Consider the following 17,596-nt stretch of genomic DNA (forward strand, 5'->3'; position numbering starts at 1 on the left):
TCAATTGGAGCACGAGTTTCATCTCAGGCCACTAAAAGTGTATTCATTTTTTTATTACCACCACCAAACAGACTGTGTTTCTTCACATCTCTTTAATGTGTAGCATGTGAAATCATATTATGTAAATTAACTTTTTCTTTTATTATCTTTACAATGAAGATGGAGAGCGGAGCTTTAAAGTCCTAGTGAAATGAAAATTCGACCTCCAAAACACTCTGGCTGTCGCTTCTGGGGACATTATTATGCTAACTGGCCGAAGGGTAAAATGTTAAAACACGGCAATCTGTGAGAAAATAGCCGATAAACAGCGCTATTTTCGCTGCTGGGCGGAGCTTCTGACAATAATAGAGTGACATCACGAGTTGTGCACACGCCCAAGTTGTGTTTACATTATGGAGGATCAGAGTTTTGACGACGAAGAGGCTGAATTTAACGATATTTCATCATTATCATCATTTCAAATCCAGTGATTGATGAAGAAGACACAGAATGTGTCGTTCTGCCATCGGTGACCCCGTCTGGAACATGTTTGAGGAAGCAGAAGATGGTTCGTCCTCGTCTCCTCGTCTCCTCAGCCTCAGCAGTTTTCACCTTTGAGGCTTTGAGGCGTCCTGACTTTTGGCAAAACGACCCGGCTTCGTGGATCACGTCGAAGCGCTTTTCCGACTGCGCGGAATCACCGAAGATGAGTCCAGGTATTACTTGATCGTCTACTAGCCGCCCGAGCTAGCGGCTCCCGCTAGCCGCCCGAGCTAGCGGCTTCCGCCGCCCGTGCTCCTTTTCTCCTCGCTCGGGTCTCTTCCAGGCGCCGACTATAACTTCAAAAAACTGTTAAAACTTCGATATTTAAGAGGAAACAAGCCAATGTAAACACAACAGATCGAGATCTGCACAACTCTTGACGTCACGCCCACGAAGAAGGATTCCCCCGACTTCCTCGGCTGGAGATTCAAAATTCAAATAACTTTGTTATGCGACAACAGTGGTGGGGCAGAGACGGAGGAACCTTAGAAGTAGAACCCCAACTATCGTTTTTTGCAAAGTAGTGTGTTACATTTCACTAGGCCTTTAAGGGAGTGTTGCACTTCGGTTTTCATAAATCGTGCCTCACGCGACAAAAACTATTCCCCTTTCACCCTTCAAGTCTTTACAAAAAGGTAAAAAGGTCATTTGGAGCATGACTCCACCCAGGAGGAGCAGAAAAGGGGGGGCATCGGTGCAGTTTCCAAGTATGCAGGGTGTGTTTATCTGAGGGAGAGTGTGCATCCACCCTTCGTCCTGTCAATGTTTTCACTGCAGGGATTAACCCCCCCCCCCCCACACACACACACACACACTCATTAATCCATTTTACCAGACTTTTGGTTTAAGATAGACGTCCTCAGGAATTTCACTGTCGGGACAAATAAACAATGGAAAACTGAATATTCAACATTTGTATCTTGGAATACAATAGAGGATAGATACATCTAAATGAACTCTTAAGTCGCACAAGAGTTTTAATCTCTGCTTACCCCATTATTTGACATTTCTGAAGGCATGCAGAGAAAACAAGCCAATCCTCCTGATCCTATTTTTTGTCTCTGCTTACGGGGGGACGGCAACACAGAGAGCATATTATCAGGAAAGACGCCGAGCCGCTGACCTTTAAAACAATGTTCCCGTGTTATTTGACGGTTTCAAAAGGCAAACATATGTTTCCGATTATCTGAAGGAGTTTCCTTGAACCAACATGGGGGAAGTTACATAATTCCGACGTTCACTCCCCGGATTGTAAAAAAAAAAAAATTATTACTTTCTTTACCCTTTTCGTCGGCGCTTGAAATTGTATGACACCGTTTCGTTCCGTTTATTGCGAAATATGCAGCTAATTGATGTGGATGTTTGCGGAGGCGCGCCAAACTGACCCCGGCTCGCCTCCTCCTTGAAACGCCACAACAAACTGGAAGTTTTGCGGCCGTCCAAGAACAACAAGCCTGAGATTATGAAGTTAATGAAATCACATTCCAGCGTGTTTGAACTGACGTGAGATAATATAAGCACGCCGTCGTCACCGGGCGTATAGGATCGGTATTACGGTAAGATAACTTTGGAGATGGTCGATGGTGTTTTTTGGTCATTAAAGCAAAAAAAAAGCCTGCAAAATATGAATTTGCAGCCGAGTGTGGGGGGGGGGGGGGGGGGGGGGGGCAGCAGGATCTGGTGACCCCCCCCCTCCTTTGTCAGCACGGTTTCTCCTCCGTGTGGCTCCTTCCGGGCCTTTTTTAAAATCACTGCTGATGCGTTGGCGGTCCAGGCGAGGCCGATGGAAATGGAAGTCGGCCGCCCTCGCCACGCACGTTTCTGATTACGAGGCCTACATGGAAAGAACCTATATAAACATATATGTTTTAATATAGGTTTTGACATAGGTTTTTAATATATGTGACATATGTAAAATTGGCCGTTTTCCTATATTATATGTACACAAATGTACATATATGTACACATATACATGCATACAGGTACCTATATAGGTACATATATGCACGTATATATGTGTGCGTATATGCACCTATATGTTCTTCTTGCATAATTGTTTTTTAGTTAGTTCTTAGTTATTTCCTTGATAATGTATGACAGTTGCCAAAGTGAGATATGGGCTATATATGTGTGTAAATAAAGAAGCAGTACAGGAGACCTATATGGCCTGTATATTCACATATATGCACCTCAATTTTGCCTATATGTGGCATATATACGCATATATGCAGCATATATGTGCATATAAACTGCTTGTTGTTTTCATATATGCGCATATATCCTGGTATAGGTTCTTTCCATGTGGGGTATGGAGATCTTCATGGCCTGCTGGGATGTTGTGGGACCGTCACTTCCACTTCCTGGCACCAAAACGTCCTACGAGGCCAACCATTGCCGGATCGTGCGTCTGGTCTCATGTGTTGCCCTCAGTGAGTCTCTCTGCGACGATTTATGGCGGCCGCGACTTTGTGTACGAGAGGGCGTCCACTTGTAAAACACAATGACGCATTGCAACGACCCAGTCTCGGTAAACCTGCTTTCACTCCGCCGCATCCCATTGCGGAGGACGCGCCGTCTCCTCCGTCTTGTTTTCAGAGTGGTCGTCCTAATTATAGGTTTGCCAATGTTTGACTGTGGTGCAGAGTGGATCAAACTCTGGCCATGCTGTGGCAGTAAGGAGGTCAAAACAACAACAAAAAAACACTTGGAAGAACTGTAAAATGTACAGTATGACCTGTGATCTCTGCATGCTCATATTGTGCAACCATCGCTATTCATTATTAATCATTTCAATTTACCGGAATGACGACTTAAGTTTACTGGCAGATAAGTGACATACATGAAAACATCCATTATAAACATTTGCATTGAATTAAAGCGCTCACATCTACTTTTACGACCAAATCAACAGTTTTTTTGTTTGTTTTTTTCACATTTTGTTCGAAAATAAATGCTCAATAATAAAAAAAAGTGGTTGCAAAAGAGAAAGATAAGAATACAACAGTAGCGTAAAGAGTCATATGAGTTTGGGTTTTTTGGGGTCGAGATCCAAATAATCATCCAAATACATGCACGGGGCGGTGAAGTGGCAGTGAGTGGATGGATATTACAACTAACAGTATATGTGGCATGTAAGACGTCAAACAATACAAAACCAAATTAGAAACCTTCCTTTCATGTTTGAATTCGAAGAAAGAAAGAAGAAAAAAAGCCCATGCTTGTTGAATCAGATGGTTTCAGTGAGGCTCAGTAGTAAAAGTAAGAATGTTTCGCCTGTTGTGAACTTCTTTCCCTCCCGAAGTACCCGGCTGCGCTCGCCGCAGGTGAAAACTGACATCAACAGAAGAGCTTATCGCTGTGAGAAAAGCAGCTTTCTCAAAACCCCGGGCAGACAGCCGCATCAAACGTTATCCACACACACTCCTCCAGAAGGACCGAGGACACTGCCAATACGTGGTTGCACTGGAAACACGCTTACGTGATGCAGTCGGTAGTGTTTTTAAGCTCAGTGGGGTTTATTCTGGGAGCCCTTTCATGTAATCTCTCCTGCTGGAGGAGTGTGTGTGTGTGTGTGTGTGAGGAGGATCTACAGTGTATTCTCACACTGTAACCAGCTGTGATGCTTCAACTAAAAAAAAAAAAAAAAAACTGTGTCCAAGCCTCGACCTCTGGCCCTTCAGCAACTTTGAAACCCAAAAGCCTCGTCGTCATCCTTTTTCTTTTTTTTTTAACTTCCTCTGCAGCAGCTATCACAACATGGACGCGCACATGCTGTCTGCTGACATGGATAAGGGGGGGGGGGGGGGGGGCGAATAAACCATGCATCCATCCAACATCTCGCATGCGTTCACACAGTCTGGGATCGTGAACGTCTCCAGCCGCGCGCACAACAAAAAAGAAAAAGATGCGTCGGTCACGTCCAAATCGGCGCACTGCGACTTTACAGTGTGACCTTGTCGTCGTCTCTCCTGCAGCTACGAGCTATCTAATTCCAAACATCTGCCACAAAGCCAAACACCTGCATCACCAGAGGATGGAAAAAACAAAAACAACAACATGCACTTTGTGGGCATCCTCATGCATAACTACCCCCCCCCCTCCCCCCCCCCCCCTTATCCGTGTCAGCAGACAGCACGCAGTGTTTAATTTTTTTTTTTTTTTTTTTTACTTTATAGGACACAGAGGTGTGAGACACACGGACTTACCCTCATTAAGTCGTTTCTTGGGTGACGACGTTGACGTATGCATTCGCCAGTTTTTTCCGTCTCTCGTCTCTGCAAAAAAAAAAAAAAAACCCCAACAACAACAACCAAAAAACCAAACACTCACCAAAAAAACAAACAACTCAGCGCTCCTGCTGCTCCTGCACGCTGGCACGGATACCCGGGCTGCAGGGGGGGGGGGGGGGGGGGGGGTCGGTGACTGCCTGGTCCAGATTCCCACAAATAGCAGGCTGCCTGGTGACTCTGGATTTTTTTTTTTTTTCTCAGAATAACCCACCAGATTATAATCCTTTAGAAACACGCGCCAGTGTCACATACTGGGTCACAGTGGGAGGCCAGAGTCACAAGGTCTAGAAACACCTCAGAGGCTCTGGGTCTATACACTGCAAAAAAAAAAAAAAGTGGCTCATATAAAAAATAATTCCATAAAAAATAATTATAAATAATTACATAAAACTAGTGAAATAGTCTGTCCATGCCACAAGTCAATTTTACTTAGCGTGAAATCTTGAAATAAGATTTTTTAAATCAAGATAATAATAATAATAATAAAAAAAAAAGTTAATATATTTTATGTCTGAAAGTGAGATTTGAAATCTTGTCAAGTGCTAAACATTCAAATATGGGTCATTTCTTGGTCATTTAAGCCATCAGAAGTGCACAGCAGCCAGAGGAAGTGCCTACCATTATTCCAAATTATGTCAACGCTCAATATTATTAGTTTAACCACATGTTCAACCAGTGTTGTGAACATTTACTTGTTTTTGGCTTGGATTGTATCAAAACACAGACAGACAAATAAACAATAACTTGTAAATGTATTCTGCTAAAAGTCTCGTTGAGTTTGGAATGTCAGCCCAGTTTGAAGAGCTTCAACCGGCGTTGCTATCAACATAGTATAAACGATCATCACAACACAGTTGTGGTTTGTCTGGACGTCCGAATGCTGTGTACCTACCTAAATACAATACTGTTACAACAAAGTACCGGTAGGCTAATCTGATCACTGATTTGATCACACATCATAATCTGTCAATGAAAAATAAGTTAATAAATGGAGATAATACTTACATTTACAGTATTGACAGTCAAAGTTGCATTAGATGTATAAGATGACATCAGATGTGTGAGTGGGACTGTCAGAGTTGCAAAGAATTAAAGTTTCATAGAAGATTCCATAGGAACTGCTTGGGGTCATTTTTGACCCCACTCGTGGAACAGTGGGGTCGTGATACATAAATTGCAATTTCTGAAAAAATAATGGAAAAATAAATACAAATGCAAATAGTCTCATGTCACAAACATGTTTTATGAGGAATACCTACAATATTAAAGTATTACAACTCTTCGTTTTAAAGATTTTGAAGAATAACCACCCAGTATATTGCAAAAACGCATTGATTTGAATTGGGGTCATTTTTGACCCCACTTGTGGAAGAGTGTAGGTATTGGTAGGTTGTGCGTCCAAGGGTTAAAAAAAAAGGGGGTTACCAATAAACCAAATGTCTTTGTTGAAAAAAAAAAAAAAAAAGAACTGTTACTGCTTAGCGATGCTGTTAAATATACTCTGTCAGTCTTCCGATTAAACAAACAACCAAAGTACTGTTTAAAAAAAAAAAAACAAAAAAAAAAAAACATAGTATAAACGATCATCACAACACAGTTGGGGTTCGAATGCTGAGAATTTTATTTTAACAAATTGCTCAAAGCAACACAAAAATGTATAATTGCCAAATTGCATCATCGCCAGATGTTGAGAAGTTAAATCAGGGCATAACGGGAGAGACGTGTACAATCCCGAGACAAGACAAACAGCTCAGTATTTGGCAGCTGTTTTGTTTTAAGAGTAAAACAAATCTGATAGCAGGTCTTAATCTCACCCCAGACAGATGTGCGGCATTCAACGACCCTACCTCAGGAATGTATGGCTGCTTTGTAAAGGTGGGGCGTGAGGGGCGGCAGTTTAGCAGGGAGCATGTGAGGAAACGTCGTCTTCTGATAACACGGCCAAAGGTCCAGTTTGACGTTTATAAATACGAGGATAAAGCGGTTTGAGAGTAAAACCGTGCCGCTGATGCAACATCTGGGCTTCCTCAAGACGTTTCCACGCCGTGCAGCGACCGTACGTTTACGCCGCGGGCCACGACGGGATCTTCATCGGTATCTGAGTATAAACTGGGAAAAAAAAAAAAATTCCCCGCTGTCATCTTCTAATCTATTTCTCTCTTGACGGGTGGATTCATGTCATCCATCAAAAAGCACAGAGCCGGGTTCGCCGGCGGTTACGCAACGAGGGGCGTCGTGGAATTCCCGATGATGGACGGGCCGTTGTACCGGCGTCTTGGCGGGCGCCAGAATGTCACTTCTTCACACGCTCCCAACGCGCTCAGAAACAACCCCCCCCCCACATAGAGCCTGACCCACATAGAGGAAAAAATCCCTCGTGTTTTCCCGGGAGCGAGTTTCGTATGATTTCAGAGCCGGGAGATTAACCTCGTGACCTTTAGGCTACTTTTCCCGTGCGGCGAGTTTGGGTGAACCGCCGCTTTGTGCGCAACCTGAGGACTCAAACAACAGGAGCCGACGGAGGCTTCGTCAGCAGTTTTAACAGTGACTCAAGCAGATCGAGGGTCTCGTAAACATCTCATTAGATTTGATTCGCTGAACCCCCCCCCCCCCCTCCCCTTCCACCCCCTCCTCCCCCAGACGTGTGGGAATCCGTTTCCCAAGGATCCAGAGGTGTCTGGCGGCGGTCCTGTGTCTTTTAGGGGTTTGGTTGCGTAACCTGATTAGGCCAGTTAGTTTTAGGCTTGAGGGTCAGTGAGGCCTGATTAGGCTCTTTGGCTTTACAATCTGAAATCTGAATCGCCTGAAGCAGCTTCGCAAACACAAGAGATTCCTGAATGAGCTTCTGTTCTGGGTGAGATTTTCTTTTTTTCCCCCGGCCATCTGGGAACGACCCAAGTTGACGGTCTTTTCACTGCAGAATTTAAAAAAAAAAAAAAAAAAAGTACCGTAATCCACTGGATGACTGTGTGAAGCTGTTTTCAGAGAAAGTGAGAAGTAATTAGAGGTTTAATGACATCCTCTGGAAAGCAGTTGATTAAGCGGGAAAAACAACCTTTCTGGATGTGGATTAAAAAAAAAACAATCTACTGCAGGAGCCCCGGACCGATTTATCACTTTGCTGAATAAAGAACCTGAAAAAATGTCGAGTTGTTGACGTGTCACCATGTTAACGACACTCAGAAACTAACGACGAGATACAAACACTTTCATGAAGCGTTAAGCTGTTATGTTACAGTCATAGATGCAATTTAATCCCTTTGTTCCGCTCTTAATGTTGATTATCCACAGATTGTATTTAATGCCGGCATCGATATTACAAGTTCAATAAACTGAGCAGAAAGTCCAGTGACGTGGTTATGGTGGGAGCGGAGCTGGGCAACTGCTATTATTTTTATTCTCTGGGAAAGAAATGTAATTATGTCTATTCTATTACTTCTTGTCATTATTAATTCGTGAACCTTTTATTTAAAAATAAATATTCTGCTTCGCTTTGTGTACAAGATGAAAAAGAAAAAAAAAAGAGCTGCTGCTTAGAGATAAGCAAAGAAACAACCGTCTTCTACCTTTAAGTTGAAAATCAAATCAGAACATTTTTAGCTCTGTGGACTGTCAGGTGGATAAACGCTGACACAGCGCCCCCTAGCGGTGAAATTCATTCCTCTCAGCACAGAGGAAATCCCCAAGATATCCCAACTAAACAAGCCTCAAACTTCTTTAATGAGAAGTGTTTTGTCTGCAGTGGACAGTTAAACATGAACACAATGAAATAAAGCAAACATGCACATACACAAACATCAGCGCACAGCTGGATGAAGTATTTTCGTATGACGACACAAGCGGTGGCCGTTTCAGAGAGAACAGCTGCCGAACATCAGCTTCCAAGATGAACGATGACTTTAACTCTTACGTCAGCTTTTGTTTACTTGAGACGTTCACATTTGTGAAAAGATCCACTTCGCACGTTCAATGGCTGCAAACAGTTTTATTTAAAACAAAAAAAAATTCAAATTTAAAAATACAGAAAATGAGATTATATAGCTCCTCACTTTAAACATACATCATATATATCTTATAACTTAGAAATAATTCGGGATGCAAAATTAACCTTGAAGTTTGTGTCGTTTAATAATTTGTTATTTCAATAAAAAATAATGAGCACAATTTGAAAACAATGCAACATTTTGAGGTCAGACGGTCTTTTAAATCCGTTTTTTTTTTTTTGATTTATGAATAATGACACAAATTTACAAAACATATTGTAAATGAACATTAAGAAACCCATTTTTTAAATGATCATTATTATCATTTCTGGAGTATTTTCTAATGAATAGAGTTCCAAGTTGGGCGGGGGTAAAAAAAATAAAAATAAAAATCAGTATTTTTGCACGTGGGTCCTTAAGTGGTACTTGAGGTGCGCGCTCTGCAGGAAGCCCCTGCCGCACACGTCGCAGCGGTGTGGCCGCTCGCCCGTGTGGCTCCTCATGTGCTTCCTCAGGTGCCCGCTGTGCGTGAAGCTCTTGCAGCAGTAGGAGCAGCGGAACGGCTTCTCCCCCGTGTGGATCCTCATGTGGATCTTCAGGTCCCCCTTGCGGGTGCACTCCTTGCCGCACACGTGGCAGCGGTGCAGCTTCACGCCGGCGTGGCTCGCCATGTGCTCCGTCAGCGCCGTGGTGCTGTTGCAGTGGCGGCCGCACATGTAGCAGCACTTGGAGCTCTTGTGGCTCTGCAGGTGGGCGTTGCGGCTCTCCAGGGACTCCAGCGTCTTGCCGCACACGGCGCACAGGAGCCCGCTGTCCAGCGAGTGCATGCGCACGGCGTGGTTCGTCAGGTGCTGCGTGGAGGAGAAGGACTTGCCGCACAGGAAGCAGCGGGAGTCGTGCGGCGACGCCGCGGGGTCCCCGGGGGCCGCGTGGAGGAGCTGGAGTCGTTCGGCGAGGCCGTCGCCTTCCCTTCCGCCGCCACCGCCGTCGGCGTATTGGGTCTGTGGCGACGGAGCCGAGTTGAGCGGCAACAAGATCTTTGCGTCTTCGCTTTCCTCGAACTCGTCCTCGTGGTCGCAGTTGGACAACGAGCGTTTTGCGTCGTCCCGCTCGTAAATGGACGACTGAGTGGCGCAGAAGACGTTGACGATCTTTAACTGCTCCCCCTCATCTTCGTCTTCTTCGTCTTGCCGCTGAGTGGCCCAGTGCTCGGGAGCTTCCTCTTTGATGTGCCGAGGCGCCGCGTCTTCCTGCTGGACGCTGACGCTAAACTGCAGCTCGCAGTGCGGCGGCTCGGGTGGGATTTCCTCTTTGCAGACGGGCGACTGGGGGCAGAGGTCTGGAACAAGAAACGGGCATCGCTGTCATTCTTACATTTGCAGGCAAATTGACAGTGGCGGTGAAGCTTGTGGGTATTTCCAGACCGAAATGAACGTTCGCTGTTCCGACGTACAAAGAGATGCTAATTAAACTACAATGTAGCTATGGGAAGAAATGTTCAGGTAACAGACCGATAGGATGGAGATGAACGTCTGTGTTCATGAACCGAGACACCGTACCGTCTCCTTCTATCTCTGTCGTCTATTTAACGACTCTTTGTCGAGACCAGTGTTTTTCAACCACTGTGTAGCGGCACACTGGTGTTTCCGCGAGATAAAGTCAGGTGTGCCGTGGGAAATGATCCAATTTCACATTTTTTTTTCTAAAAAACATTTGCTCTCACAGCTGACAGTGTGCTGCAGAGTAATCATGTATAAATACTCTCAGCCAATAGATGGCAGCACAGAACTTTGCCGTTGAAATGGAAACTGAAAGACGTCAGTGTGGTTCTTCTCCACCTCCTGCTCCCATCTTGTATCAAAGTACTGTGTCAGTGACAGTGATGGAGAAGTTTTTGAAAAGGAAGAATGTGAACCATGATCTCAGCTCTTCATTCATCAGGTCCAGGTTTCACACTGAGTAAAAAATAAATAAATAAATACATTGGGAAATACTTTTTTTCTGTATCTATTTGATTCCTGTTGATAAAACCTTGATGAGAATGACTTTATATTGTTAATATAGGCTACAGAGTTTAAAATTTTAACATTTTCGGGTGGTGGTGTGCCTCCAGATTTTTCCAAACAAAAAAGTGTGCCTTGGCTCAAAAAAGGTTGAAAAACACTGGTCTGGACAGTCATTTCCTGCAATTTCTTTTTGTTGTAACCGCTGCTTCAAGCTTTTCAGAATTGTTGAATACTGTGTATAATTGACACGTTTTCGTTTTTTGCAGTGTTCTTTTAAGCCAGGCCGACACTCTCCGGTGGGATTTAAGCGGAGTTGCAAACAAAACAAAAAGTCCTCCACCCTCATTACACCTGAGCATCCATCTCTACTCTGCTGCCTGCGAGTCAAAGGATCCACTCATAAATCGGCCTTCTGGTCTATAAAGCTTCCAATGGCCTTGGGTCTAAATACACCTCAGTATTAGTATCTCAGAATATAAAACATCCAGACCCGTGAGGTCCTATAAGAAGAGTGTTCAGAACCTGAAGAAACAAGGCTAAGCAGCTTTTAGTTCCTACACTGTTTTTTTTTCTTCAGGCTTCCCTATAAACAACCGATGTTACTTATTCTATTACCTTTATAAAGAGGCCCTCAGTGGCCATAGAGGGGGGGAAATTATAATAACGTGGGGACGTGATAATAACGCCTTCCCTCAAGTTAATAAAGCGAGGGGATGAGATAATTTAATCCGTGGCCACGGATTAAGTCCCTCTAATTGGACTGTTGTGCTGCACGACTTGTTATCTCGTTCCCACGCGTTATTATTATTTTTATCCCTCTATGGCCGCTCCGGGCCTCCGTAGCAGACAGATGGAAAAGAACCACATCATAATAATGTGTTGCTGGTGGCGGTTGTCCAGGATGTTGTATGAGAATGTATATTGTAAATCGCCTTGGGACGACTTTCCATCAAATAACGGATCCGCCGTTATTTTTGCTAGATAACGGAGATCAGTGGCTCGTGCGCTATCGGACAATATTTGCGCTAAGTTAAGGGTCCGTTGTTCTCGCGGCGCAATCGGTGGATCGCGTAAATCGACCCGAGACAAAAGACAAGAAATCAGTTCGAACCTGTTCCCTGTTGCTTCTCCTGCAGGAGACCCCTCAGCCTCTCGGTCTCGCGCTTCCAGCTCGACGCTTCTTCTTCATATTTCACCATCGTCCGCTCGAAAACCTGAAATATCTCCTCGGCGGCCGCGGTCAGCCGCTCGTTCACGAAAGCCCTGAGCAGCAGCGGGGAGGACATGTTTAAATAGTGTTTTAAATAAGAGTGGGATGATGACCGCAGGTAACGACGCGTCCTTCCGTGTTTGAGGCGCGTGTTGATGACGTAGTGATGACGTTATGGGGCCGTACCACATGAACGGTCCCAGGAAGCGTTCATAACTTCGCGCGTTTCGAAAATATATAACGCAGACAAGAAATATTTATCACCAGATATCCGAATTCTTATCGCTTTAAGATGCTTTTATTCTTTTGTAGTTTTATGATTTGCTCCTTTTTCTTTTTTCCCTCAGCTTTGATTTCGATTGAAATGATTTTCATTATGGAAAAGAACTATTAATGCCCCCCCAGCATTTTATTTCCGAGTTTGCGTTTCCTCTACTAGAGTTTGTAATTGTATTGTTTTTTTCATAATGAAAGTAAAAAAAAATATAAACGCAGTGGATCTCCTCAAATTTTTAATAATAGTGACATAATATTGTAAATGTGACATTGCTATTAACTGTTGTAATTGTATGAATCCCCCCAGCTTGTTCTTTAGAAATGTTTAGTTTTTTCCTACAACTTTGTACTTTGATTGTTTCTTAAATATAGGATAAGAAAAACACTTGTATGAACAACCAGCAAGAAAGTGGGAAAAGTATAAACACACACAACTTCATGGGCTTGCTGCTCTTAAGATTTGGTGTAACTCAGATTAATCTGTACCCGTGAAACAGTATATGAAATAAAGTCACCTGAACTGTTGAAAAGGTGTTCTATAAAAAAATTATTGAATCACTATCTCCCCCAAAGACAATACGAGCATGTTATTCTCATAACCGTGGCTCAGGTGGTAGAGTGGTCGTCTTTCGGAGTGAGAGATCGGAGGTTCGATCCCAGTCTACACCGGTCTATGTGTCGAAGTGTCCTTGGGCAAGACACTGAACCCTAAATTGCTCCCAGTGGTCGACTAGCGCCTTGCATGGCAGCTCTGTCCCATTGGTGTGTGAATGTGAGCGTGAATGGGTGAGTGAGCTGATATGTAAAGCGCTTTGGGACTACCTCAGTGTGGTTAGAAGGCGCTATATAAATCTAGACCATTTACCATTTACCATAATCACTAAAGCAAAAATTAGATACACAAGCAAACGACTCTCTCAAATGGAGGGGAAAATACATTTCAAGCTGTTAATTGTTTCAAACAGCTTAAGTGAGAAAGAAAAATAGAAGAGGATAAACAGAACTTTATGTTTAATCAAACAAAAATGTGCACAGTAAAAAACAGTCAACATTTTGAGGTCAGATGGTCTTTTTCCCCCCCCAATTTATTATTATAATCAAGAGTTTGAAGTGGATAAAAGAACGGCAGTATTTGTTGCATGAGTGGTCAAGTGGTAGCCCTTGCCGCAGTCCGGGCAGCAGAACATAGTCTCCTCCATGTGGATCCTCATGTGTCAATTCAAATCCGACCCGCTGTTGAAGTTGAGTCCGCAGTGCCGGCAGGTGTACGCCCTTGAGTGGATGGCCATGTGTTCACGCAGGCCTGCGATGGTGCTGCATTCTCTGCCGCACAGGAAGCAGAATTTGTTGCCCTTGTGGCTCTGAAGGTGGCGATTCAGGCTCTCGGTGGTCGCCAGCCTCATGCCGCACACCGTGCAGAGGAGGTGGCCGTCGTGTGCGTGCATGCGGATGGCGTGGTTTATAAAGTGTTGGCTGAAGGAGAAGCGTTTGCCGCACGAAAGGCACTTAAAGTGAGGCAGTCTCATGCGGTCCAAAGCGGTGACCACTCTGAAAGTCGGAAAAGAAATCCGACGGGGCTCGTCCGACACGGTGGCGTCGCTCCCGCCGTCGACGTCTTGGCTTTGGACCAGAGACCGTGGAGACGAAGCCGAGTCGAGAGGCAACACGTCCTGTTCACCCTCGCTTTCCTCGCGCTCGTCCTCACTGTCACAGCTTGACGATGACTGCTCTGTGTCGTCGATGGACGACCGAGTGCTGTGTGAGACATTAAAGGCCTTAAACTGCTCCGCCTCTCCTTCTGCTAGTTGCCAAGCTGCCCAGTGCTCAGAAGATTCCTCTTTGATGTCCTGAGACTCCGTGTCGTCCCGTTGGACGATGATGCTCGACTCGAGTGGATTTTCCTCTTTGCAGACGGACGACTGAGACGAGAGGCCTGGAAGGAGAAACAGAACTGGTGAATATTTCCACCCAAAACTTTTCCTTTTTTTTTGTGCAATTGTCAATTGAGCCAGGCCCCAAAAACAATCCATGATCAATCATAGCTACAAAACATTTATTTTAATTCCTCGGATTAAATCAAATATTTGCTGGTAAAAATAAAATATTTAATTACTACAACTTGGTTTATGAGGGCGTAAACAAACATTGAGATAATCAAGTGATCTGTCAATCATTTCCTCCATGATCCACGCAGTGTTTAATCTGCAAGATGTCAGAAAATGTAAAATAAATAAATAAATTCAAGCCAATTGGAGCCACACAATCAAAGACGCTAAAATATCGTGGATCGTCCCAACCTCCAATCACAAGCAAGTATTTTTATTTTTAGTCTTAACATCACTAGGGACTAAAACGCTATACATGACTCACAATATGTTCAGGATATTTGGCTTTTGGGTGAAATCTATGGAAAATGTAAACCGTTAATGCAACAGTGATATTATATAATGATTAAAATAATTTTAGTAGAAACATGCAATGGTAATTGTGCAAAAAGTACTGAAACACTGAACAGTTGGACACGTGCATTTATAAGCTTAATAAATGAGATCAGCTTGAACCTGTTCTCTGTTGCTTCTCCTGCAGGAGACCTCTCAGCCTCTCGAGCTCGCGCTTCCAGCTCGACGCTTCTTCTTCGTGTTTCACCATCGTCCGCTCAAAAACCTGAAATATCTCCTCGGCAGTAGCGGTCAGCCGCTCGAGCACGAAGTCCCGGAACATCAGCGTCGGGGACATGTTTAAATAGTGTTTTATGAGCAGTGGAATGACTCCGGGAAGGTGTTTTATTTGAAAGCAGGCGCTCTCCTGTGACCTCACACGCTCCGGAAGTCGCGTTAAACAACGTGCGGCAGCGGGTAACGGAACGGATACGATGGAGAGGTGCTGCCGCCTTCAGGACGAATGGTAGAACTGCATGGTGTGGAAAAAAATCGTGAAATCTGTAATTTCACCAAACTCATTGGGGATTCACGACTTTTACATAGATTTGACTCACTCTATCTTCATATATTGTTGTATTAGGAAAACAACTTTTATTTTGGAGAGATTATCCCCCGATGGTACACAGACAGGATAGTTGTACATAGTCCAGTAGGAGGGTACGGTATATCCCCCCATACACACTCTGATCCTACTCATTCATACAGCATCCCACGAACTCAGATACAAATAATTCAAATACATTTTCCATCTGGTTACCTAACGGCAGTGTATTAAAGTCAAATGACCTTGTTTTTTAGTTTTTTTTGCCCCATAACATTTCAACAGACTTTGTATAGATCCCGAATAATGGAAACAGGGTCATCTTGCAGCCTCTGCTTACATGAGCTCCAGAGATTCTTGACTACTGTTCTCTCGAATAGAAGCTGTTCTCAAAATGCAGCGATTTACTTACATTTAAAATATGTTAAATGTGTAAGAAACAAAGACGCCAACTTTGTGTCCCCATCGACATATGACATTACTTCAGAGAAAGTAGAACATGCATATCTCCCATTATGAATCAGTAAATGACTCCCTCTATATGTACAGCTATCATAACAGAGTGAGCAGCATGCAATCGAAAATATTTCTGAGAAAAAATTAGTTTGCATGTTCTCCCTGTCTACATTAGTTCTCCTCCCGCAGCTAATCAAAAATGATTTGGGGTTTACTGGTTATATTAAATTGCCTGCAGGTGTAAATGTGTCTGACAAATTGCTGTTTTCCATGTTATAGACCTTTTTAACGGACATACTATTATGAGTCTTTGCATCACGAAAGGGAAATATTCATTCTCGGTCAACAGGAGGTTGCTGTCAGTGATCATATTCATTCTGCGGTTTCTCAAAATAGCTTTCTTTCCAATGCATTCATCCACAGGCTTCCAAAGCATGATAAGGAATAGCATAATATGATTAATCTATTGTGGACTTCACAGTTAACTCAGCTGAACACCTGCTGGAGATTGAGGACGCGGCCACAAAACCCCCAATAAGGAATTATCTCTGACGGCTCATTGGAGGCCTGCAGCTGGAGTGAACATGCATGTTAACGGGCCTGTGTGTATACATGCAGATCTTATGTGTGTGCGTCAGTCTGGTGCAGATGATCCCCAGCGTGAGCATATTTGGCAAAGAGCAGCCTCTTTAAGTCTGAGTCATGACATGTGCCCACAGCTCGCACTGCTTCCTCCCGGCCGCCCACTTGACCATCTGTCTCACACCGAGTCCAGAGGAGATCAGAGCCGCGGTGATGGGCGCCCTACCTGAAGCTGACCTTTACTCATAGCAGGTGAAAACAATGGCAACAATAAATTAGTCCCTTTAACTGAACAAGTAGATGTAAAAAAAAAAAAGATGCAGGCATACTAATACCCCTTTTTTCTGCAAAATGTGTGCAAAAATAAAACTAACTTTTCAAGATTGTGGAGGGAACCAGATACACGCTAAATGTCCTGTTCAATTGTATGTCTTTGTTCCATTAAAGGGCGAAATTGAATAAAGTTTAGAGGCAGGACTTTGCGGGAGTGTATTTATACCTGCCGCTAGATGGCGTTAAACTGTTACGAATGTTATTTACGCATGACTTATTCATATAAGGTGCATCTTAATCATGAGTTTGCTGCTCACTGAGAGAAAACAGAGAAATTTAATTATGACCCTGTGTGTGTCTATGGACAGGCAGCAGCACGGTGTAACAGTGTCACCAACGTGTATAATATTAAAAACTAAATAGGTGGTGCACAATTTACTGGTTTTTGTCACGTTTGTGTCAAATTTTGCGTCACCGACTTCGTCAGGTGTGATTTGCCGTATCGTCGCTTGAATATTACTTACTTGGCATTGAATTGTATTGTTTAATCACCTTAGTGTCGCGTTTTGAGCGAATCAGAGGAAGGCAGGTGGAAAGTCGATGAGTTCAAGTACCCGGGGTCAACCACTGACGGCAATGGAAGAGTGCACAGAAGAGGTGAAGAGGAGGGTGCAGGCAGGATGGAGTGGGTGCAGACAGGTGTCAGGGCTGATGTGTGACAGGAGGATGACAGCAAGAGTGAAAGGGAAGGCTTGCAGGGTGACGTATAGTTTGAAGTTTTTAAGGTTTGTGGCAGAGATTTTGAGATTACGAGTTTCCAGACAAAAAAGACCAAAGACTGTCACATTTTTATCCAACTGCATCTACTTTTGTACACTAATTTTGGCTTTTGTACTTGTATATTTGTGAGAATGTTTCCAGAAGAACTTTACGTCAATGTTATTATTCTCAAAATTATTGTAACTAATATTACACACACATATAGCTGAACACACAAAGTAGCCTATATCAATATGT

General features: G+C 43.7%; 1 protein-coding gene across 1 annotated transcript; it reads right to left on the minus strand.

Moving 5' to 3' along the window:
- Positions 1–9,186: 9,186 nt before the first annotated feature.
- On the minus strand, positions 9,187–12,018 carry LOC308138552 (uncharacterized protein; the record flags this gene model as incomplete). Its single annotated transcript, XM_080507721.1, has 2 exons — positions 11,912–12,018; positions 9,187–10,133 (listed from the first exon to the last, which is right to left on the minus strand). The coding sequence occupies exons 1-2, from the start codon at positions 11,997–11,999 to the stop codon at positions 9,187–9,189; spliced, it is 1,035 nt and encodes a 344-aa protein (XP_080363847.1). The 5' UTR covers positions 12,000–12,018.
- Positions 12,019–17,596: the final 5,578 nt, after the last annotated feature.

The sequence above is a fragment of the Blennius ocellaris genome, assembly GCF_963422515.1.
Source record: "Blennius ocellaris genome assembly, chromosome: 13".
In the NCBI taxonomy this organism is placed as follows: domain Eukaryota; kingdom Metazoa; phylum Chordata; class Actinopteri; order Blenniiformes; family Blenniidae; genus Blennius; species Blennius ocellaris.